This window comes from Eptatretus burgeri, chromosome 11 (assembly GCF_056783735.1).
Source record: "Eptatretus burgeri isolate ZD-2024b chromosome 11, Ebu_testis_v1, whole genome shotgun sequence".
Classification (NCBI taxonomy): Eukaryota; Metazoa; Chordata; class Myxini; order Myxiniformes; family Myxinidae; genus Eptatretus; species Eptatretus burgeri.
Genome location: NC_140971.1, coordinates 100,054,925 through 100,079,066, shown reverse-complemented (window position 1 = coordinate 100,079,066; position 24,142 = coordinate 100,054,925). Strand labels below are relative to the sequence as shown.

The following is a 24,142-nucleotide window of genomic DNA, read 5'->3' as shown; positions in this document are numbered from 1 at the left end:
AATTACCCGTCGAAGACGGGTACTTTGCTCATATATATATATATATATATATATATATATATATATATATATATATATATATATATATATATATATATATATATATAGTTATGGAAATGGCCCTTATTGGACTACTAAATATAGGATTAGCTCAGATCCCCCATTAAATGCCTGTTTAGCTAGGATGTTTGGTAAAGTGTACGTTATATGTGTCGGGAGGTATAAAAGGCTGTTTTATTGTTTGTGCGTTGGTGGTGGAACGAGAGATCCCTCTTATTCCTACCCCATCCCGGGATAGGCCCTCCCAGTCGGCTGAGGGGGTGTGGCCTGGAGAGAGGGTGTGGCTGGAGGGAGGAAGTGATGTGAAGGGGGAGGAGTTTATCGGTTTCGCCGAGAGAGGCGGGCTTGTGTCTTGAAGCGTGCAAACGAGAGAGGAAACGAAGGCTTCAGAAAAAGGGTCGAGTGTGTGGAAATAGTCGCTTGCGAAGTGTGCTCGTGATTCAAAACTTGTGAACGAAGGAGTTGAGTTTTGAGAAACGGCAGTGGGCTTTTGAGAGGCTGCCTGTACGTCGAGGATTCTGCCGTGAGAGGGACGGCAGCCGGCTTCGAGGCGAGAAAGAAAAGGAAAGGCAGTGGTGAATTGGCCGGGAGAGAACGCGGAACCTGAGGGTCGAGTCTGCCATCGGCCGAGAAAGAAAAGGTGATTCGACAGAGAGAGAGAGGAACTGAGAGGACGAAGCGGAAGTCGGGCTTCAAGGCGGGAAGGCAGGAGAGGAGAGGCAGAGCCTCCGTACTTAATCACCTCACGGCCCGACACATTTGTCTATCTGCCTGCGGAGTCCGGCACCTCGATTTGGGCCTTGTCTGGTGAACGGGCCAGGCCTGCATTTATATGCTGAACCCTGGAGGAGATCGGCTGAGGCCCATCGTTGATCTGGCGGATTTGTGCCGTCGACATTGCGCGGGGCCGGAGCACGCAGAGACCGTGTGCGTGAGGTCTGCGACAAAAGGACAAGCGCCATTTTTCCACGCGGCGTGGTTCGAGCTGGGAGTTCGAATCCATGGACATCCGCCTGTTGCGAGCGACATTCGTGCTTTTTGACACTGTCCTCTTGTCCATGAAACCTCACCAAGTACTCTGTCTTGTCTTGCATGCATGCTGTTTGTCTTTGTCTGCATGTGTTGTATAAGGAATATTTCAGTAGCGAACCCTCGAAACCTCAAGACCGTGCTTCCCTAATTAAGAATGGGTTGAGTATTGTTCAGAAAACCATTGTCGTGAATTTTGCTTGTGTTGTGATCCCCGATGTTCCCCAATAAATCTGATTAATTCGTATGAAGTTGCCGCTATGGATTAATTCGTGTCGCGTCGAGGAACGATCCGTTCGATTGGCATTTAAAACCAAAATGGTTACAGACTGGCAGAAAACACTCAGCATCTGACACAACCAGTCTGTAACCAGGGATTCTATTTCCCCAACTGGCAAGGTACAAGGATTACGTTGGTATCGTGATTGAAGGCGCGTGACCCGAGGCCTGTGCTGAGCCGGCCGGCGTTATAGATCCCGGAGACGGCCGGAGTGGGTTGAGAATCCCTCCGTCGCTGAATCCTTAACACTGGATGTCAGGAGTGGGACGACGAACTCTCCGCTTCCACCTCCGTAAATTTGCAGAACACCAATTGTGTTCACTATTGGTAGTCGGTAGGGGGATATTTGGACCAGTGGTGCATTTCGCACCCCGGACATTGGTTACAAAAAAACGGTCCAAATTTGATTTGATTTTATGCTTGAGCGGATTTGAGGAAAAACTTGTAAATTCTAAAGAAAATGGAGTCGCAAAATGGCGGTGCGGCTCCATCTCGGCGCGACACGAAGCGGGAGTCACAACAATTGGCCGATGCACAGGAACGAATTTGATGGCTGGAAAATGACTTCGCCAACACAGTTGAGGTACTATTTAGAGAAATGATTAAAGTAGAGTGGTTTACCCGAAGGGTGTTGGAACTAGAGAGGAGCGAACTGAACAGAGGAATAGAGGAAAAGCAGATTGGTATCTCCCAGGATAGGAAGAGCTTTGAGGAAGAATGGGAAACAAAGCTGGAAGAGGAAAAACGGAAACACGATTTGCAATTGAAACAACTGAAGGAAGAGGTAAGATCAGGCAAACGGATAAGAGAAAGCTAGAACAGAAGATAAAAAGAGGAGAGAAATCGCTGGAGCAAAGGAAGGAAGAATTGTTGGAAAAGTCGAAACAGTTCAAGGAACTACAGGAAGAAATGAGGAAAGTAGAGGGGAGTACCCATCAGTTGGAACAAGAGAAGAGCAAACTGAACAAAAGAATCGAGGAGCAAATTAGTAATTCCCGGAATAGAAAGAACTTTGAAAAAGAATGGAAAAAAAAAGCTAGAAAAGGAAAAAGGTGAACACGATTTGGAATTGAAACAACTGAAGGAAGAGGTAAGATCAGGCAATCAGAAAAGAGAAAGCCTAGAACAGAAGATAAAAAGAGGAGAGAAATATCTGGAGCAAAGGAAGGAAGAATTGTTGGGAAAGTCGAGACACTTCAAGGAACTACAGGAAGAAATGAGGAAAGTGGAGGGGAGTACCCATCAGTTGGAACAAGAGAAGAGCGAATTGAACAGAAGAATAGAGGAGGAGCAAATTAGTAACTCCCGGGATAGGAAGAGCTTGGAAGAAGAATGGAAAACAAAGCTGGAAAAGGAAAAACGGGAATTGGAACTACTGAAGGAAGAGGTAAGATCAGGCAATCAGATAAGGGAGAGCCTGGAACAGGAGATAAAAAGAGGAGAGAAAAATCTGGAGAAAAGGAAGGAAGAATTGTTGGAAAAGTCCGAACAGCTTCGGGAATTAAAGTCCATGGGAAATGTACTGGCACATGAACTGGAAATTAACAAGGAATACGGTAAGAGAATGGACGACATGAGGGAGGAAGAATGCAAAAGAGGTGCGCAGATGAGGAAGGAATTATGGGAAAAAGCTTCTGAGTTACAGAAACACCAAAACAAAGAGACTGAATTACAAAACAAGCTGAGGATGTTAAGTGTGGAAAGAAAGAGAACGGAGAATAAAACGTTCAGGAACCACACTGTGCGGATTGAACAGTTAGAAGCCAAAGCAAGGTTGGAGTACGAGGAGATAGTGAAAGAAAGAATGAAGCAGGAAAGGGAGATTAACCAATTGAAGGAAACGATGAGATTGGAGAAGGAATAACAAGAGAGACAGTGGGATAAGAAACAAAAAGAACAAGGAATGAAACAGGAAAAGGAAATCAACAAAATGAAAGAAACGAAGAGATTGGAGAATGAAGAACATGAGAGACGGTGGGATAGAAAACAAAAACAGTACAAATTTGTGGTTGACCAACTCAAGGAGAGAGCAAAGTTGGAGTCCACGGAGATGGAAAAACTCCGGAAAGATAACGAACAACTAAAAAGGCTCGGAGAGGAAGAACGACTCGAATGGAAAAGAAAATGGAGCCAGGAAGTAGAACAGCACAATAATATGGGATGTGTGACATCACCACAGGGAGTAATGTTGGTGGTGCGGAACTTGATTGACATCACTCGTCGGATGACACCACAATTAGAGCAAACCCTGGTGATGGAGACGTTGAGGGAGCATGCGTGTTGTTGACGAGTGAGATACATTTTGAGCAGGTCCAGCATGTGGAGCTGACAGCCCCGGAGGAGTGTGGTGAACCAATGATGAGCAACCTGCTGGAGAGAAGCGACCGGACGGAGGTGACACTGGAACGAAGCAGGTACGTGGGTACATGCATACATGGTGCGGACGATGAGCTTAAGGTTGAAATTGAATTTTATGTTAACGAAGAGACTCTGTCCGATGGGGTGCACGTATGCGTGACCCCTGAAGGTGTGTGTGGAGTGCCTGTGAATGAATGCTGTGAGCCCACAGTCCAGACTACAGCACCGGTATGTGCTGCCGAGGCCGAAGTGTGTGGGTAGTCACCTGGCGGTCGAGAATGTAGCCCTGGAGTACGAGGCAGTTGGTCAGTGCACAGGCAAGGTTGAAGGTGTGGAATGTCAACACATAACCTTGGAATGTGTGCAGCCTGCTGTGTGTGGGAGTCCTGAGCGTGGAGTGAGTGGTGACATAGGAAATAGGTTTGAGGTGCAAGGGGAAATAGAAATGCCACCAAGACAGAACTTGAGCCAGGGGACGGAAACCATAATGGACAGCTCCGCATGGGTTCTTACAGAGTTGGAGGTGCTGCATCCAGGAGCAGTTTGAGATTGGATTTTAGAAATCCAATTTAGAAATTGGATTTTAATTTCTCTATCAGCCTCAGAGGAACTTTGGCGTGGAGTGAAGATGAGTGGCAGGCGGCACTGGCGTGTGTCACTTGGTCTTCAGACCTTTCTGAGCACACGAGTGGTTTGGCTAGCTGAGTGGGGTTTATCTGTCTTGAGAGAGTTGTGGAGAAGAGGGGGAGGCCGTTCCACCGATTGGGGTTTACCTGATTTCCGTGAGCCCTGGAGAAGAGGGCGAGGCCATTCCACCGATTGGGGTTTGCCTGACTTCCGTGAACGCTGGAGAAAAGGAGGGGGTGGACCACAACCCCCATTGAGGCGTGACCCCTTTGAGTCGTGGCGGAAAGGCAGCGTGGTCATGTCATGGGTAATGAGGGATTCGTTCCCTCACTCCCCTTCCAATGAGCCAAAGAAGCAGGCCATATGGGGATGTAAGAAATTTTGATTGGAAATTGTACTGAAAGTGATTGCAAGATTGAGAGATGACAGAAAGCATGAGTGGCACGAGTGGATTTGGGTGATTACTGGAAAAAGAGTGGTGGAGACATTACAGGCAGAGCGTTAAACGCACCTGAAACAAGTGGATGACAAAGAGTGGCTTGTTTGAGGGAAGACTGAAATGCCTGGTTGGAACCATGCAGCAGTTCCATGGGGCTGGTGAAGAGATTTTGATGTTTTGTTTCTTCGACGGGCATCACTGGCAACATATGGTAAAAGACAGATAGCATGAATGTATTTTAAACAATATATTATATCATTTTTTATCCATTGATTATCATTCAGGTTTTCCACTTCGATGACATTACCACGTAGTTTAGTGACTACACAACGTGTACCATTCGTGAGTTCCGGAGGATCCATAGAGCGCACTAAAATTACAGGGCACCCTATTTAAAGTGATCCAAAAGGCCGGATCAGTTTCGTCTACATATTCATATCTTGTAGATTTTAGCTGGTCAGAAAGTCATGGTTTTCTGAAGAAACTACGGCACATAGAAAGTGCAAATTAGTCAGGTATGAACTCAACTGTTTTCTCCCCAAATGGAGCGTGATTCTATGAGCCAAACTCATCTTAGTGGTCCTCTAAAAAATGGGAAACATTTTTATTTCTTTTTTGTGCAATAATTCCTCCCATTTTGCAAATGGAGAACATGAACTGTTTAACTACCATAATCATCAAAACGAATTTTGAGGGGCCTCTTAAGGAAGACAATAATATCATTACTATATATGTCAAAGCTTGTTTCATTTCATGCAGTAACAAAAATCTGATGGTGGAACAAAAAAAGGGGCGTGCCGAAATATATATATATATATATATATATATATATATATATATATATATATATATATATATATATATATATATATATATATATATATATATATATATATATATATGTTGTTACGGAGTTTAGAATCCGGTCTCATGAATGCATCCACACATCCAGGTCCTCAGACAGTTATTTCCTAATGCTAGGTTCCCACTGTCGTGCGATCCGTTACGAACGCCACGATTGGCCATTCGTAGCTGATCATGGAATTTCTCTGAAAGTCTGTTCCCACTATCATGATGTGCGGCACGATTGAAATCGTGGTCTCACAGAGCGTGGTGTTTGTCTTGTCTAAGATCGATCCCGATCACCACGATTAGGAAGCACGATTAGATGTGATCTGTCGCTTTTTGTTACGATGCAATACGATCTGTCGTGCTTTGTTACGATCTGATGCGATGATCCCGATTGACAATTGATCTTGTTGATCGTAGAAAAATTTTGAACCGTTCAAAAATTTTCTACGATTAACATGATTGTCACGACTGACCTCAAGATCTGATAAGATCTGATAGGATCACCACGATTAGTCCACAATTAAGACCACAATTTCAATCGTGCCGCGCGTCATGATAGTGCGAACCGAGTTTTAAATGCATGTTCAGATTAGCCCCATCCTCATGTCTAATGGGATCTTAAATGTGATGTGTTGAGAAGGGTAAAGGATATGGGGCGCGGTAATTTGGTCACCGGAAACTTGGTCATGGTAAAACGGTCACAAGGTAATTTGGTCACAGTAATTCGGTCATTGGGTAATTTGGTCACAGTAATTCGGTCATTGGGTAATTTGGTCACAGTAATTCGGTCACGAGGTAATTTGGTCACATTTGGTAATTTGGGGTTTTTCCTTTGCTTTTTTTGCGTGAACGTTGTGGCGCCATGTCCATAAGTCAACCTGTTGTTAAGTGCATTGTGTACATAATAGATAGACGGTAGTAGCTCTTTTGCATTGCTTTTGTTGGTTGTATACTTGCGTGTGTGTTTGGCCTTGCATACTTGCTTACCTGCATGACTCCATCACTGTTTACGTGTGCTTTGTAAATAAATGTGCTTGTTCAAATGTTCACCCGTTCGTTGCGTCTTCTTCCCTTAATTGAGCTGCCGTTCTGCGTTCGGAATATAGTTGGTTGTTAAATAACCGATAATAGAATCGGGTCCAACGGGGCCTCGCGATAACACCCCGCTCGGTTATCCTAAAACGGAGCGAGCTGCTTAAGCCGCTCGTTTCAAGCGGGCCCCGTTGAGGTACAGTCTCTCGGTAGTCTGCCCGCGCAATTAATTAGGTATATTGACAATTCGGCGATTGACCCTGTAGTGCGGGTAGAGTGTTGACTTGGCTGTGGTGTGCATCTTAAAACACACCCGTAGCGGGATTCCGGCGTTTGATCCGGATGGCTGCGACTAGATTGTCCGTTAGGTGGGTGAAGTGGCCGCTATTGGTTAAACGCGGTCGTTCGCACACCGGCGGGCAAGAATCCACAACAATATATAAAATCAATCAATTATTGTACACTGCTCCCTCCCAATTCTGTCTCCATGTGCTGCACGGCGCCATCGCCTGGAACTTTGAATGCACCACTACTTGTTGTACACCTCTCCTTCCCAATGCCATATCCATATCCAAGTGATGCATGACGTCATCGCTGGGCACTGAAGGAAGGGAGTACTCGGTTTTTACTTTTTCTTTCCTTCTTTCTTGTTTGACCAGGCGATATCTCAGCCATCCTTTGAGCTCGGAAGTTGAGATTTGGGGACAAAGGTGAAGACGTACTTTGGCAAAAACGGTATTTAAAAAAAAATTTTTTTTGATTAATCCATTCATTGATTAATTACTTAATTATTTTCGATTTATTAATTATTTCTTTTATTTCTCAACTGGGCAATATCTCAGGCACCTTTTGAGCAGCGAAGCTGATATTTGGACACGACGGTGAACAAGTGATTTGGCTGTAAAGGTATTTTTGATTTATTGATGAATCAATTTATCAATTAATTATTCATTTTTCGATTAATTACTAAATTTTCAAAAAGTTACAGATTCGGATCAAACAGTGGTGGTTTAGGTATGCCATTCGGCAATTGAGAAATCAATTACTACTTGATTATTATTTATTTATTTATTTTTAATTAAGTAATTAATCAAGTAATCAATTATTGTACACTGCTCCCTCCCAATTCCATCTCCATGTGCTGTACGGTGGCATTGTTAGGTGCTTTCGGCACCGCGGTGATGGTGCGTGCTTGAGGATTTGTTATTTATTTGGCATGGGGGTGATGTACTTTGAATGTACCACTACTTGTCTTTGGTTTGCTCAGAGAGCTCTGCTTCATGCTTTAGTTCCATGCCATTTTTTAATGTTAAACTGCCTATCTTTGGTTTCCGCAGGGAGCTCTGCTTCACATTTTTTGTGCCTCCGCTGTTGAAGTCGCCGGTGACATTATGTTTTTGGGTTGTCTGTCCGTCCGTCTGTTTATGATAATTTTGTCTGTATTCTCTGTAACTGCTTATCCAATTGACACAAAATTTTCACCATAGGTGCAACGACTCATGAGGAATGTTCAAAAAAATAATTATAATGTCATCGGTCACGTGGTGTGGCAGCCACGTGGGAAAAAAGGAAAAAAATTTGGACCGCTGTTTCTTTGAAACCGCTCCATAGAAAAAAATTGAAACTTCGCACATGTGAAGCAATCCCCACAGGAAACAAGTGTGATTTGTTTTTGATGATGTCATAGGTGGCTTCATTGTGATGTAATCATTGCATACGTCGAACGCTTTATCTGATCAGTATGAAAAATTTTGAGGGTCATCATTGGTCACGTGATTCGGCAGCCATATTGTTTTTAACATACAAACCTTCAAAAATCTTTTCCGAAACGGCTGAACAGATCGAGGCGATCCATGAGGAACAAAAAGTTCTCCAACTATGACATCATAGGTTACATGGTTTGGCAGCCATATTGGATTTACCCACAAACCTTTAAAGATAGGGGCAATACCCCTGGGCACTCACCTAGTAGCAGCTGGATAAGAAAACCAGGGAACCACTAGTAGGCATGGGGAATATATGTTTTAAATTTCAAACTGATCGGACGCCTGGTCTGGCAGCCAGAATTATTTATTATTTTGAATCTAGGTTCAGGGATTTAAATCAAGCTTGGTACAACTCGTACAAGTATGCATAATGACGGAGTAAAGTGGGTGGAGGCAGATCTGGTGACACCGTGATGTTGAAAAGTGCTGTTATAGCTTGAAATCGCTCCGTAGTTCCGAAGCCTTTGTGGCAATATGAAAGGTAATATTAAATGATCCACGATCCCATTCCTTCGTGAGTGTGGGGAAGTGTTTTATGTCCCCAACAAAAAATAGATTTCTTCAAAATGCCAACAGGATTAGAATAGCAACGGGCAGCGCGGGGTACCCCTGCTAGTCTATAATAATAATAATAATAATAAATGTGTGTGTGTGTGTGTGTCCTCAACTCCAAAACCATGAAATCTCGCGGCCTGAAAATTTGCATGCATACTCAGAGAACCCCAAGGAAGGGAATTAATGAAAATTTGGTGTTTGGATGAATTTAAACATCGCTTTTAAAGATAAGTAACATCCTTATTTAATTATCCCTTATCAAAGCTCATCCTTGGTCACCTCGCTGCCCCTTGCTGGGGTCTTCATTCACCATTTGTTTTTGGTCTGCTCAACAATGCCTTGACTTGGAACAGGCCACAATGATTTCTTCAAGAAAGTTTTTTTTTTTCACTTTCCCACACATATCATTGAATGCCTGATGATCATCTATCTATAATTCCAGCAGTGTGTGTGTGTGTGTGTGTGTGTGTGTGTGTGTGTGTGTGTGTGTGTGTGTGTGTGTGTGTGTGTGTGTCTGTGACCGCTCTTTCTCGACAACCGCTGGTCCAATCTAATTGAAACTTGCCAGGTATATTGCTGGGGCCCTGTGGATGTGCCTTTTCAAGGTTTGATATTAATCGGACAAGTGGTTCCCAAGTTATGGCCATTTATTTACCAAACCAATGACAAGACACGTTGCTGTGGCCATTTATTGACCAACCAATGGCAGGACACGTTGCTGCGTGGGCGTGGCCGATGGGGAAGAGAACCTCAGCCACGTTCCCCATTATGGGTTACAATGCACGGACTTCTCGAAAGTGATGACTTCGTGTATTCCAATAATTTCTCGATTTCTTATGCGCATTTATAGATAAACACAATGCGCCAATCCAGTCGTCATTTAAGAGAACGAAGGAACGGCCTGTGTGTTTGTTTGAAAGTTTTTTTTTTTTGCACGTACGTTTTTATTTCTTTTCTTTTTTTTATCTTCTCTTCTCTTTGTGTTTTTCCTTGCGATGACATTGCGAAAAGGCAAAATACTTTGGCGCTAATTGAATAATTGGCCATTAAAAGTAAATTGCAAATAATCAAAACTGCGATATGCGAACTTCCGGGCCACGCACGTACGGGCACGCGAGAACGAAGGTACAGCTTGTGTGGTTGTTGTTTCTGACTTGCGGTTTGAAAGTTTTTTTTTTTTTTTTTTTTTTTTTACTAGCACGTACGGGCACGTGCTAGTACCTCCAAATCGCTAGATACATTGCAATGCTCATCTATCTATATTTCCAGCAATGTGTGTGTGTGTGTGTGTGTGTGTGTGTGTGTGTGTGTGTGTGTGTGTGTGTGTGTGTGTGTGTGTGTGTGTTTGTGTGTGTGTGTGTGTGTGTGTGTGTGTGTGTGTGTGTGACCTCTGTTTCTCGTCAACCACTGGTCTGATCTCATTGTAACTTGCCAGGTATATTGCTGGGGACCTGAGTATGTGCCTTTTCAAGGTTTGATATTAATCGTACAAGTGCTTCCAAAGTTTTGGCCATTTACATACCAACCAATGACAAGACATGTTGCTGCGTAGGCGTGGCTGATGGGGAAGAAATTCTCAACCGCGTTCCCCATTACGGGTTACAACGTACGAACTTCCGGAAAGTGATGACAGTGTATTCTAATAATTTCTCGATTTCTTATGCGCATTTATAGATAAACACAATGCCCCAATGAGGTCATCGTTTATGAGAGCGAAGGAATGGCCTGTGTGGTTGTTTGAAAGTTTTTTTTGTTTTTCTCTTCTCTTCTATTTGTGTTTTGCCTTGTGATTAGATTGCGAAAAGGCAAAATACGTTGGTGCTAATTGAATAATTGGCCATTAAAACTAATAATTTATCAAAACGTTGGCAGATCCAGCAGCCTCCGCATTCTTGCCCTGGACGAGGAAACAAAGAAGCACCGTTTCCTCAGCAATGTTGTTTATGAAGAGGTGCTAACGAGATAAAGGTGTGTACATGTGGACAATTTTTATTATTATTAAGATTTTGTCAGTATATCGATGACTTCCGTCATCTGTTTGTGTGTTTTTGTGTTTTTGTGTGTGTGTGTGTGTGTGTGTGTGTGTGTGTGTGTGTGTTTGTTTGTGTGTGTGTGTGTGTGTGTGTTTGTTTGGAGGCACGATAACTCGAGAACGGAAGAAGCTACCAATGTCAAATTACACCACATGATTCAGGAGGGTGATGGCTTGCGCTGATTAGATTTTGGTCAAAATCGGTCAAAGGTCGAGGTCACAGTGAGGTCAAACATTTGATTTTTGATGGTTTGGTGCAGAATCATCATAGAAACTTCTGGTTTGCGTCGCTAACCTTCTCGAGAGACAGCTTTTATTAGACAAGGTCAGAGGTCAAGTTGACGATTTCGTAAGTGCCAGTCTATGACTGCTTGTTACTTTAGAAATCTAAAGATTTCGTAAGTATATTGATGACTTCCGTCCTCTGTTTGTTTGTTTGTGTTTGTTTGTGTGTGTGTTTTTGTGTGTTTGTTTGGAGGCACGATAACTCGAGAACGGAAGAAGCTACCAATGTCAAATTACATCACGTGATTCAGGAGGATGATGGCTAGCGCTGCTTAGATTTTGGTCAAAATCGGTCAAAGGTCAAGGTCACAGTGAGGTCAAACATAATTCCATAAATTCATGTGGAGAAATGGAGTATTTTTGCTTCGGTCGACATTACGAGTTCGTTTTAACTTCGATTTTAATTTTGTCTTCGGTTTTTGCGATCGCTTAGGACGCTTAAAACTCGGCTGTCGAAATTCTGGTAAAAATCGGATGTTTTGGAGACGTTTTAAGATTGTATAAAAAATATTTCACTCGCCGCGTCACGGCTCGTCACTTGGTGCAGCGCGCTCGAGCAGAAGCGTCGTTGATCACGTAAAGGTTTTCCGTGTGCGCGCTGACTGTGTTTTCGATAAAGATGGTGTTTAAAAGTCATTTTTTAATCCCAATAAAGGTTGTCGTCGCATTCCTGACTCGCTAAGCCATCGGATTATGTAAAGATTGTTGGTGGATGGCCGAATATTACAGTTTTGTGACTTTGATAAAATAATATTAAATAATTGCATGGAGAAATGGAGATTTTTGCTTCAGTCGGCGTTACGATTTTTGATGGTTTGGTACAGAATCATCGTAGAAACTTCTGGTTTTCGTTGCTATCTTCTCTGGAGACAGCCTTTATTAGACAAGGTCAGAGGTCAAGTTGACGATTTAGTAAGTACCAGTCTATGACTGCTTGTTTATTTATTGAAGAAAAATTGTTCCGAAAATAATTTATCAAAAAAAGTGCACAACTTTTTTTTTGTTTCCAATTGTCAAAACGGTGTGGCCTTTGGAAGTGTTAAGGAATTCAGCTCTACTCAACATGCTTGCCAACGAAATAAATCTCATTTTGGTGGTATGCTTTGCAAACTATTCTTTTAAACTATTTTCAAACTAAAACAATTTGAACATGGAATACCTAATGACACTGTACTTTCAGGTCTCCTACAAATCCTACCCTGTCGCCTCACCGTGGCGTAGGATGGTCAATGGTCAATGGCAGCGAATGTCATGGCAAGCAAAGACAGGGAGGTAAACTTGATTTTAAGATGAATATCAATGAACTCTGTGTAAGTATCACAGCAGTTGTTACTTCAATGCAAGCGATAATTCGTGGAATGCACGTGAACATTCCGTACGGGCAGACACCACTTCTGGATAGTGATGACTCACTGTATTCTTCTAATTTATCGATTTGTTATGCGCATTTATAGATAAACACAATGCCCCAATTCAGTCGTCGTTTACGAGAGCGAAGGAATGGCCTGTGTGGTTGTTTCAAAAAAAAAGTTTTTTTTTGCACATACGACCACGCACGTACAGCCACGCATGTAAGGGCACGCGAGAGCGAAGGAACAGCCCGTGTGGTTGTTGTTTCTGGCACACGGTTTGAAAGTTTTTTTTTTTGCATGTACGGCCACGCACGTACGGCCACGCACGTATGGCCACGCACGTACGGGCATGCACATACGGGCATGCACTAGTATAAATAAACGCCTGGAGATGCCAGCGTTGGTGGCTTTATTTCATTTTTGCACATGTCACAACCTTGAGAATCTCTTAATCTCAGCCGAATTACAAAATTTAAACTTCTTTATTGACTTCAGCAAAAAATCAGACTGCTGAAAAAGTGTTCATTTGTCCAATTCGGACATTGCCTGACATCCAAGATGCATGTTGTTTATATGACCATTCGGCGATCGCTTATCGCTTGCCAAGCCAGCCGTTCCTTATAAACCATTTTATTGGAGTGCTTTCTTGAGTGCTTAAGCCACTTGGCAAGCACTCTACAATGTTTGCACTGTCTGAAAATATCGATCGACTTTAACAAAATTCAGGGCCCATTCCCCTGCTTTGGCCATGCATTGTCAAGCGGTGCGTCAGTGTAGATAGGTATGATACAACCCAAGACTTTGGCAGAGATAGGTACATCTAAAAAAATTACATGTTCAATTTTTTAAGTTTCTTTCATAGATTTGTTGGAGTGCTTGCTTTTGAGTGGTTAAGTCACTTGGTGAACGCTCTACAAGCTTCGATGATGATACGGTGGCAAGGTTGTCAGTGGGGACATTCCAGAGTTAGGAAGGCAAAATAGATTATTTGATTACAATGAGTAAAATAATGTTTTGAGTTGTTACAAAGTGATGAATCTCCACATCACGGCAGGATAGACGAGAGGCACGCACACTCATTCTAAGCTGTCTAGCCTCGGTTGGAATCCTGAACCAGCAATAAACTGTCATCCCGGTGTTTCACAGGCAGGGTGATTCAACAATGTGTGTCGTCTCTTGGATGGATGTTAAATTGGACGTCACATCTGCCGGAACCCCCCACCCCACCCCACCTCACCTCTCTTCTCTCTTCTCTCTTCTCTCTTCTCTCTTCTCTCTTCTCTCTTCTCTCTTCTCTCTTCTCTCTTCTCTCTTCTCTCTTCTCTCTTCTCTCTTCTCTCTTCTCTCTTCTCTCTTCTCTCTTCTCTCTTCTCTCTTCTCTCTTCTCTCTTCTCTCTTCTCTCTTCTCTCTCCTCTCTCCTCTCTCCTCTCTCCTCTCTCCTCTCTCTTCTCTCCTCTCTCTCTCTCTCTCTCTCTCTCTCTCTCTCTCTCTCTCTCTCTCTCTCTCTCTCTCTCTCTCTCTCTCTCTCTCCCCCCCCTCTGTTAAGGCCTGACGGTTGGCTTAGTTTTGAAATTTAAACTGCTTCTCCATCGTGTAGTATGTACAAATCGGATTCGGAGTGAGCCGGCTGGAGGGATACAAAGGTCGCTGCATATGCGAGCAAGCATGCAGGCAGGCCTTTGCCAGGTCAATAGTGTGGGTTTTAAATGCTCCTGCCCAGATTTTTTATAGCACCTGAATGTTGTTACAAAGAAAATTTTGTTGTTTCGGTATTTTTTTTTGCTCTTCCCTTCCCCTCATGCTGCCTTCCCTCCACCGCCCCATATGCCCCCTTCCCTTCTCATGCTGCTTTCTCTTCCTTTCCTCTCACACTGCATTTTCTTTCCCTCACACTGCCTTCCTTCCCCCCTCCTCACACCACCTTCCTCTCCCATCACACTGCATTCTCTTCCCCTTATGCTGACTTGCCTTCCCTTCCCCCACACTGCCTTCCCTCCCCTCCCAAGTTTACCTCCCAAACCCCCCCTCTCCACCCCACATGGACATCTCCCAACGGTCACCATGTGCTGTATTAATGTACCCCATTTCCTGCATTAGCACCCCTCCCCCCCCCTTCTCCACAAGTCCCACTACCAAACGCAAATCAAGTATCCCTCCACTCATTCTTACCTCCTCTCCACTTCCCCCCTCATCTTTGCTCCCACCCCTTCCCACCTCCTGGGGTGTCTTGCGATGTTTAGTGAGGCATCTTTCTTCCCACCCCCCTTCCTCGCTCTTCCCCCCTTTCTAGCCCTCTGCTTACTCGCCCCCTCTGAGCTCCTCCACCCGTCCTCACTCCCTCCTCCCTCCTCTTTCCCTTCCCGAGCTCTCCCTTCCTTCCCCCCTCTCTCTACCCTTCTCCCTCCTCTCTCTCTCTACCTTCCTCCAAACTCTCTCTCTCCATCCCCTCCTCTCTCTTCCCCCGCCATACTGTTCCCTTCAGCAAAGCGACGAGTTATTTTGGCTACTCTAAAAAATAAATGTCAGTGTGTGTCAGTGTGTCAATCAGTTTGGGTGTCTCTGCCATGAAACCTAACGGCCCAAAACTTTGCATGTACACAAAGGCAACTCCAAGGGAGTACGTGAATGAAAACTGGGTGTTTGGGTTAATTTAAACACCCCATTTGAAGATAATTAACAGCTTACCTTCATGAAAGGCTTATCCTTGGTCAGCCCAACTTCATTTTACAGGGGTATTTGCTGACGTTAAGATTCAGCCTACTAAAAATGCCTTACCTTGGAAATACAATATACTGTACTCTCACGGACTAATTAAAGTCTTTCATCAAAATATGATTTCGGATTTGAGGATCAGATCTTGTGGAGTAAGTAAGTGTCAATCTGGAGGGAAACCTGAAAGTTTTAAGAAATTAGCGATTCTTATTAGAAAGCGTGGACTGTATCTTAAAAGCTTTTAACAAGGATGTGCAACCTTCTCCATATTTACACAAGAAAAGGTGAAATTGCCATAGCATTAAACTTAACTTTTTGTTTTTCTACTGTTTTTCCCAAAGTGTAATTTCATTGAGTACAACGAAAATAATTAAGCAGGTGAAGGCCGCTACGGTGTAAGCAGTGGGGGTGGTAACCGTAGCTCATACACACATTCAAATCCCAATGCTATACCCCCTTGGCTTCCGGACCGGTTTCATCACTTATTGGCGAATAATCAGCGATAGCGCAAACAGTAATACATACCAAGGAGGCTCCCAAACATGTATGTGTGCACTATGTATGAACGTCTTTATAGTTGTTGAGGAACTCTGGGAAGGGTTCGAAACAGCATAGCACTTACCTTGCATAGGTCTTCTTGGGTTGCTTTATGCAGCTTCTTTGCCTGGAGGAGTGTGGTAGGGGTCATTTGTATATACAATACTAGCTACCTGGGTTTAGTTGATTAGGTGAGAGCTGATTGGCTATTCCCTCCATTCACAGGAGAGATATGTGGGTGGGTCTTTCTTTATTCTTAAATATATATATATATATATATATATATATATATATATATATATATATATATATATATATATATATATATATATATATATACACATACATGAGTGAGTTGTCTGTGTGTGACTGTCAGCGTGAAGCGTTTTCTTTGATTTCGCACCCACTATCGTGAGGCAATCTGTATGTTTGTACGGCTGAAAATCAGGAAGCTGATGTCGAACAAGTAAATGGGGTCATTTGGCTCATCATTGCTGTGGTTTCCTGTCGAGTTAATTTCGCTACAGCTTTAAACGTCAATATTATTGATGGTTTGCGAAAGTCTAAATAACCCGATCTTGATAGTGTGACACAGCTTTTATTGGGTCACCCGATCAAGGTCTGTCTCATCTGGGTTCGATTCTCAACCTGACTATTGGTGCCTCGCAGGAAGGGTGTTGCTTTACAAAATGAACAGGTGCTCAGGGGGATGTGAAGATAGTGAACCGTCTCTGTTATCGATCCTACTTTCTTTCGTGAATAATCCACATCTGCACCCTATCTAATTTCCAAATTTCTTCCCTGAATACCACTGAGAAGACAAAGGCAACCCACCCAGTGTAATCCTCGCTATGAGACTGCTCTGGGAATATCGAAGGCTTTCCTTTGGGTAGTGCACCACGGACTGACAGACACAGTGGATGAGACAAATTACATTGTTTTATTACTATCATAAAATCTACATACTCTTCGTACACACTTTAGCAATGCTCAAACATTTATGATAGGAAGAAACAAACATCATAAAACAATCATTCCATTGCAGCTCAGCTGCAGCAAGCAGATTTAAAAAAATGAATCTTTCAAAAAGACAACACATTTGTGAACAAAGAGTGTGGAAATGTCTGAAGCCAAATTACAATGGCAATGCTAACAGCACCAGCTGTCAAACCTCTTACACTCTGGCTGAGTGAGCCGATTGAAAAGCGTTTTCTTTGGATACAATAATGATTATAATTTTGGTGTTGATGTCCCATACTCTTTACAGAGCGTTCGCGTTGCTGATGCAGTTTCTTGGCAAAGGTTATACTGGGTGGTTTGCCATTGCCTTCCCAGCGTTGTTTGTCTGTGCTCTATCCTTCTAAATATTGAGTGTCAAGCAAGGAAGCAGCACAGACCGTCAGAAAAGTCTTTGGTGTGATTTGGGCAGGTTTTGAACCACTGACTAAGACTCAGAGCAGAAGCAACTGCTCCAGCCATGATGCCACAGAATCTGGTTGAATAATTATACTGTACGCATTGAAAATATACATAAAAGCATTGTTTTAAATATTTTAGTTTATTGAATAAAATTTAAGAATAGGACAAGCTTAACTACTGCCTGAATATTCAGAAAATTATATGTATATATTATATATGTATATGTATGTATGTATGTATGTATGTATGTATGTATATATGTCAAGATCCAACCCCATCACTGAAGTGGGTACCAGGAAAGCAAGTGCCACACCAGTTGTTGCTGTCCTGACCAACAGGAACTGTCTGCCACACATTAACTTGTCTGTGACACATAAAACAGTTATGCGGGTAGCCAGGAACAATTTCAATTGAAAAAGGGTTTTCTTGATAAACAGTTGCACAGGCTCCATCTATTAGGCATGATATTAGCAGAGTCCATGGATGTTCCCTCCACAGGGTGGACTGCTGTAAGGTGCACAACTGAGAATCAAATGATCTTCTCGGCATTAGCTGCAGTCCAATTCTACTGGGAAGTTGAGGGCTGTAGCTCTGATAAGGTCATGCCTAATAGACGGAGCATATACAACTCTTTAGCCAGAAGAGCTTCATTGAAATGTATATATATATATATATATATATATATATATATATGTATATATATATATATATATATATATATATATATGTATATATATGCTCTGCATGGGAAAGCACATTTGACGATTGTGACCTATTGTACAGGAAGTGTATAGAGACTAGTGGGATGATCAGGCCGAGTAATTTTCCAGCACCTCTGAGCCGAGCCACTGTGTTCAGGAAACGACAAACACACGAAAGGCTTTTCCACCAGAGGGGTTCGTTATCCTGTAAAGAAACAGCAGGGGAATGGAGATGATGGTCACTTTGGCTGCCTCCAAAGCAAAACGCATTTCCTGACCCTGATCACCACTTATTACCCTTTCCATGGAAAATCGTTTTTCCTTTTACACGAAGCCCCATTTTTCCAAGTTGTTACATTGTACCCATCAGCAGGTTCTTCAAGCAGGTTGATTTTAAGTATAAAAGGACACGCAGGTTGATTGGCACAAGTTAACCTTTACATCGTATTTTTACAATGCAAGTGGAAGCATTCTGGGGCAGCCGATACGAGGCCAATGCGACCAGATGCATGATGAAGATTGCCAGGAGAGTTCCTGCCAAAATTAGTTGCTTCTTCCCTTCGTGGCCTGCTCACATGGCGGCTGGGTGGCTCGGAGCCGCCGGTGATGTTGGAGTATGGCACATGTGGTGGAAAGTTTGCAGCATCACCGGAGAGGTCGAGACAAAAAACACAACACCCGGCAAATCGAGCTCCAAACAGGACGGGATGAATCGCAAGCCGCAATGCATCAGTGTGTGTGTGTGTGTGTGTGTGTGTGTGTGTGTGTGTGTGTGTGTGTGTGTGTGTGTGTGTGTGTGTGTGTGTGTGTGTGTGTGTGTGTGTGTGTGTGTGTGTGTGTGTGTGACCAAGCTGTTTTCTAAAATTTCTAAAATTTCTAAAACCGATTTCTAAAATTGTCAGTTTTCATCGAATTGACTTGAAATTTGAACAGAATTTTCATATCCCCTCACTAAATTTAACCAACGATTATTTTTGAAGTCAACATAGGCATATGGTACCACCAAGACCCTGCCAAGATCAAGCCGTCCCTCCAAATTGGATGACCAAGCAAGGAGGAGACTGATCAGAGAGGCCAACAAGAGGCCAATGACAATTTTGAAAGAGCTCCAGGCCTTCATGGCAATAAATGGTCAATGTGTGCATTTGACAAAAATATTTCAAGCACTCCACAAGTCTGGTTTGTACAGGAGAGTAGCAAGCGATTACTTAAAAAAGCCCACCTTGAGTCCTATTTGAGGTATGCAAGAAAACACTCCGGAAATTCTGAAGCCATGTGGAAAAAAGTGTTGTGGTGTGACGAAATCAAGATGGAACTTTTTGGCTTAAATGCAAAACGTTTCATTTGGTGCAAACCCAACACAGCACAGCACATAAAACAAAGAACACCATCCCCACTGTGAAGCGTGGTGGTGGTGGCAGCATCATGTTATGGGCACTTTTCAGGACAGGAGGGAAAGTGGATGCAACAAAAAAGAGTAAAATCCCAGAGGAAAACCTGCTGCTGTATGCAAGAAAGCTGAAATTGAGATGGAAGTTCACCTTTCAGCATGACAAGCACACATCCAAAGCTCCACTGGAGTGGCTGAGGAACAAAAATATAAATGTTTGAGTGGCCCAGTCAGATCCCCGACCTAAATCCATTCAAAAATCTGTGGCATGACTTGAAGATTGCTGTCCATCAACGCTGACCACACAAGTTCACTGAGCTTGAAGAGTTTTGCAAGGAAGAATGGACAAATATTGACCAATCAAGGTGTGCAAAGCTGGTGGAGACCGATCCCGACAGACTCACAGCTGTAATTGCTGTCAAAGGAGCTTCCACCATGTATTTACTCAGGGAGGGGTGGACACTTAACCAACCAAGATATTCTCGTGTTTGTATTTTAAATTAATTTTCCGAAATTTGCAGAATTTGTTTTTCATTGGAAGTTGTGGGTTGCGATGTGAAAATAAAGGGGGGGGGAGTCTGTTTTAATGCAATTTAATTCCAGGCAATGAGGCAACAAAAGGTGGAAATTTGAAAGAGTATAGACTTTCTGTAGGAACTGTAATATATGTATGTGTATATATATATATATATATATATATATATATATATATATATATATATATATATATATATATATATGTATACATACACATATGTTGTTCTTCTTTCGGCTGCTCCCGTTAGGGGTCGCCACAGCGGATCATACGTTATGATCCGCATACTGATTTGGCACAGGTTTTACGCCGGATGCCCTTCCAGACGCAACCATGGTCGCCTCTTACGACACAAGGAATAAGGATTGGGTTTCGCCATGATTCCGGGCTGCCCTACACCCTCTCATAGCGTGGCCCAGCGCAGAGTACCCATCCTCAAGCGATCCTCCAAGTAGCCGGATTACAGGCGCACGCCACTACACCCGGTATATATATATATATATATATATATATATATATATATATATATATATATATATATATATATATATATATATATATATACATATATATACATATACATATATATATATATATACATATACATATATATATATACATACATATACATATATATATATACATACATACATACATATATAATATAATATTATATATATATATATATATTGTTACAGCTGTGGGATTTCGCAGAGCACCATATAGGTCCTTAGTTCAGTTATGCCGATAAGTCTGTGTTCAGATAGATTTCCCCACCGTTGTCTAATGGGAATTATTTGTGTGATCAGGGCTGTGATCTTTGAGTTAGCCGTTTTTATTTTAAGGGGCTGTCACACCTTGACGATTTAGCCAGCGTACACCGATTTATGAGAATTTTTTTCTAAAACGCTGGCACACGGCGAATACATTCTTCTTCTTCTTTCGGCTGCTCCTGTTAGGGGTCGCCACAGCGGATCATCCGTATGATCCGCATAGTGATTTGGCACATGTTTTATGCCGGATGCCCTTCCTGACGCAACCCTGGTCGCCTCTTACGACACAGGGATATGGTACACCTATTTTAACCGGGGTATACACCGGCCTAGTATACTGGTACTCATTTCGCCGACCTCGGAAGGATAACAGGCTGAGTCAACCCCCTGGTGTATTAATTGAGTGGCCCAATGTGGCTTGAACTCAGGACCTTTTGGATCCCAAGCCGCTGCCCAAACCACTGCGCCAACACCAGGCTTTAGCACGTCGAATACATTATGGGTACGTAATGTGTACGTTAGGTGCACGCTGAAAAACACTACCATAGGTCGTATTACGCTGGTTTAAAACGTTGTACTTTTTGGTTGTCCAAAAAATTTTGCATGCTTGAAATTTTATGACGTACTCGGCGTTTGGCTCACACGTTCCGCTACGCTGGCCATAAGTTGTAGGCACGTCATGCGATCGTTGACACACGTTGATTGAATGTTACTCATAAGTCCAAACACGTGGAGGTAACATTCGCATACCCAAAACTTATTTCTAACCTATGAGTAACGTTTTGTAAGCACACTACATGAACGTTGTTCACACTTCGCAACACGCTACTTGAAAGTTCCTCATCCATCAAAACACATCAAAGTAATGTTTAGGGTACCCGTGACTTATTTATAACCTATGAATAACGTGCTTAGGAATTATTACGCTATGCATACGAAGGACTATCGTTGGGCATAGGTTGTGGACGACTAAAACACGATAAACAATCGTTGGTATAACTTATCGAAGCGTTCTGTGTTCATTACTAGTACATTATGCATTTGACAAAGTCGTTTTTAATACTTTAAAAAGTAAAACAAAGAAATATTTCATCGTGGGAATGAGGAAAAAAAATGAGCCAAAAAGAACATCGATAAATGGTGCAAAGTAATCTCCTATTCGTGGACGATAAAAGGATCCATCATCACCCACACCCTCCCCATCACGCTCACATACTACTACTGACAGACATACTACTACTACCAATGCCACTACTACTACTACTACTACTACTACTGTCACGCACACCAACTACTACTAATAGTATTACTACTACTGATACTACTGGCATTGACATCTACTCAACATGGAGTCTGGAACAACGATGGGTTCCTCTTGTTAAGCCCATTTGTAAATACCAATTCCCCTTAACGCTGCCAATACGCCATTACACGGTAGATGTAAGTTAGAAACACGTTCAGTAAGTGCTGTGGTCGTCCAGAAGACATCAATCTAATTCTTCTACAGACGACAATGTGCGTTTTAGATACGTTACAAATATATTCATAGCATGTTACTCAACGGTTCGAAGCACGTTATACTTAGGTTCAAAGCATGCTACACATAGGTTAAACACACGTTACTCATAGGTTCATAGCACGCTAGTCATTGGTTCAAGGCAAGTTACAAATAGGTTCAATGCACGTTACTCATAGGTTTCAAGCACATTAAACATAGGTTCAGAGCACGCTACTCATAGGTTAAAAGGACGTTACCCATTGGTTGAAAATTAGGTTGCGGGTATGTTAAATAATACCTTGACGTGTTTCGACTTATGAGTAACCTACAAGTAACGTGTGTCCGTCGTGTGTAAACGATCACGAAGCGTGCCAGGAATATATGACAACGCATGCGGAACGTGTTAGCCATACGCCGACTACGTCGTAAAATTTTCAGCATGCTTGAAATTTCACGACGTATTACATGTACCACGTAATATGACAGCGTACTTCATTGTTTTCCAGCCTACACTTAACGTATACACAACTTACCTATACCGTATTTGATGTGCGCCTCGCGTTTTTGACACATTTTTCATAGGCCGGCATACGCTGGCAAAATCGTCAAGGTGTGACTGCGATGTTGACTCTTCAAATTCTCAGGCAGTTATGATTTAAATCGGCATCCGGCAGGTTCTTAACAGGCTACGCCACGAGTTCGTCGGCGATCCATGCAGCGCGCTATGCATAAGTTAAACTATCGTCGGGCATAGGTTGTGAACGCCGACAACAGGCAAAGCATTCGTTGGTAAAAGTTATCAATAACACAACGAAACGTTCTGTGCCCGTTACTAATATGTTATGCATACGACCAACACGTTATGAATTCGCCCAAAACTTAAAAAAACATCAAAATTTCAGCATACGCCAACGTTTTACAGACATTTTTATACGTTGCCATTGCTGGCTAAAACGTCAAGGTGTGACAGGGCCCTTACTATCGTCATTTTGGACCAACCGCTCACAATCACCACCTCCACCACCAACAGCGCTATCACAACCGTGTTCACACAACCACCTCCTCCACAACCGCCCTCACACAACCACCTTCTCCACAACGCCAACCACAGCCACCATCTCGCAAACCGCATCTCCCCCAATACCCAACAACGGAACAACATTGCTTCACCTTCAACTCCGCGGGCGCCGCCATCTTTACACCGGCAACGGTGATATCGCTGCAAACAAACGCGGTGGTTTCCTTATTCTCAGCATCTGATTTCTACCATGTCCGCTCGCTCCAAACTTCGCCTCGGAATTCGGATCAGGAGAGCGAGAGGGGCAGAGCCAGTGGGGGTCAGAGGTGAGAGTGCGGAGATCAGATCTCGCCTCACGAACCCCATATAAACGGAGCGCAGAGCGCCAAGCGAGTCAGTCTGGAGGGGTCGAGGAGCTGCGCAGATGTCCGGAGCTTGCAGTCGGTGGGGGAGCTGTAGGCGTAGCCCAGCCTGCTGTGCCGCGCAGAGCTGCGCGTTCGGGTACGGACGTGGGGAGAGCTGGCGAGGAGCTTGCCAGCCAGCAGCGAACGGCCCGAGGTGATCGGGCTTCGGGACAGTCCGAGCATCGCTGAGGGATGGACGGGTTCTTAAAGAGAGCATCAACTCGGAAAGAGCAGAAGGCCCATTCGTTCCTCTGAGGCGTTGCCGGCTGGGCCAGAATCACCGGGCCGTCAGACGAGGCCTGGGCCGGACCACAGTCACGACAGCGGCTGTAGGGACGGGATGTTGCGGGTCGCCCCAGCGAGGTGAAGGTAACCAGCGCGGCCACGCGGAGCCTCTGCGGTCTACACGGCTCTGTGCAATAAAGACCCAAAGAGGTCCAGTCTACCCCTCGTCTTTCATGGGGGTTTTCCTTGCTTTTGAATGAAT

General features: G+C 43.3%; 1 protein-coding gene and 1 long non-coding RNA gene across 5 annotated transcripts in view; one reads left to right on the top strand and one right to left on the bottom strand.

Annotated features, from left to right (window-relative positions):
• The window catches only part of LOC147017759 (cysteine-rich secretory protein LCCL domain-containing 2-like), a 206,943-nt gene that overhangs the window by 53,248 nt on the left and 129,553 nt on the right, over positions 1–24,142 (bottom strand). Inside the window, exon 15 of one of the 4 annotated variants that reach the window (XM_085847646.1) lies at positions 16,839–18,242. The exons of the other annotated variants lie outside the window; for them this stretch is intronic. Coding sequence (XP_085703772.1) covers positions 18,191–18,242 — 52 coding nt within the window. The 3' untranslated portion in view covers positions 16,839–18,190. Of the gene's footprint in view, positions 1–16,838; positions 18,243–24,142 lie in introns of those variants that run through there. 4 annotated transcript variants of the gene reach the window in all.
• Positions 134–13,842, top strand: LOC147017760 (uncharacterized). The gene is made up of 5 exons (XR_015049621.1): positions 134–3,783; positions 7,337–7,412; positions 7,520–7,583; positions 10,871–10,966; positions 12,496–13,842. It is a non-coding gene; the product is annotated as an uncharacterized LOC147017760 (long non-coding RNA).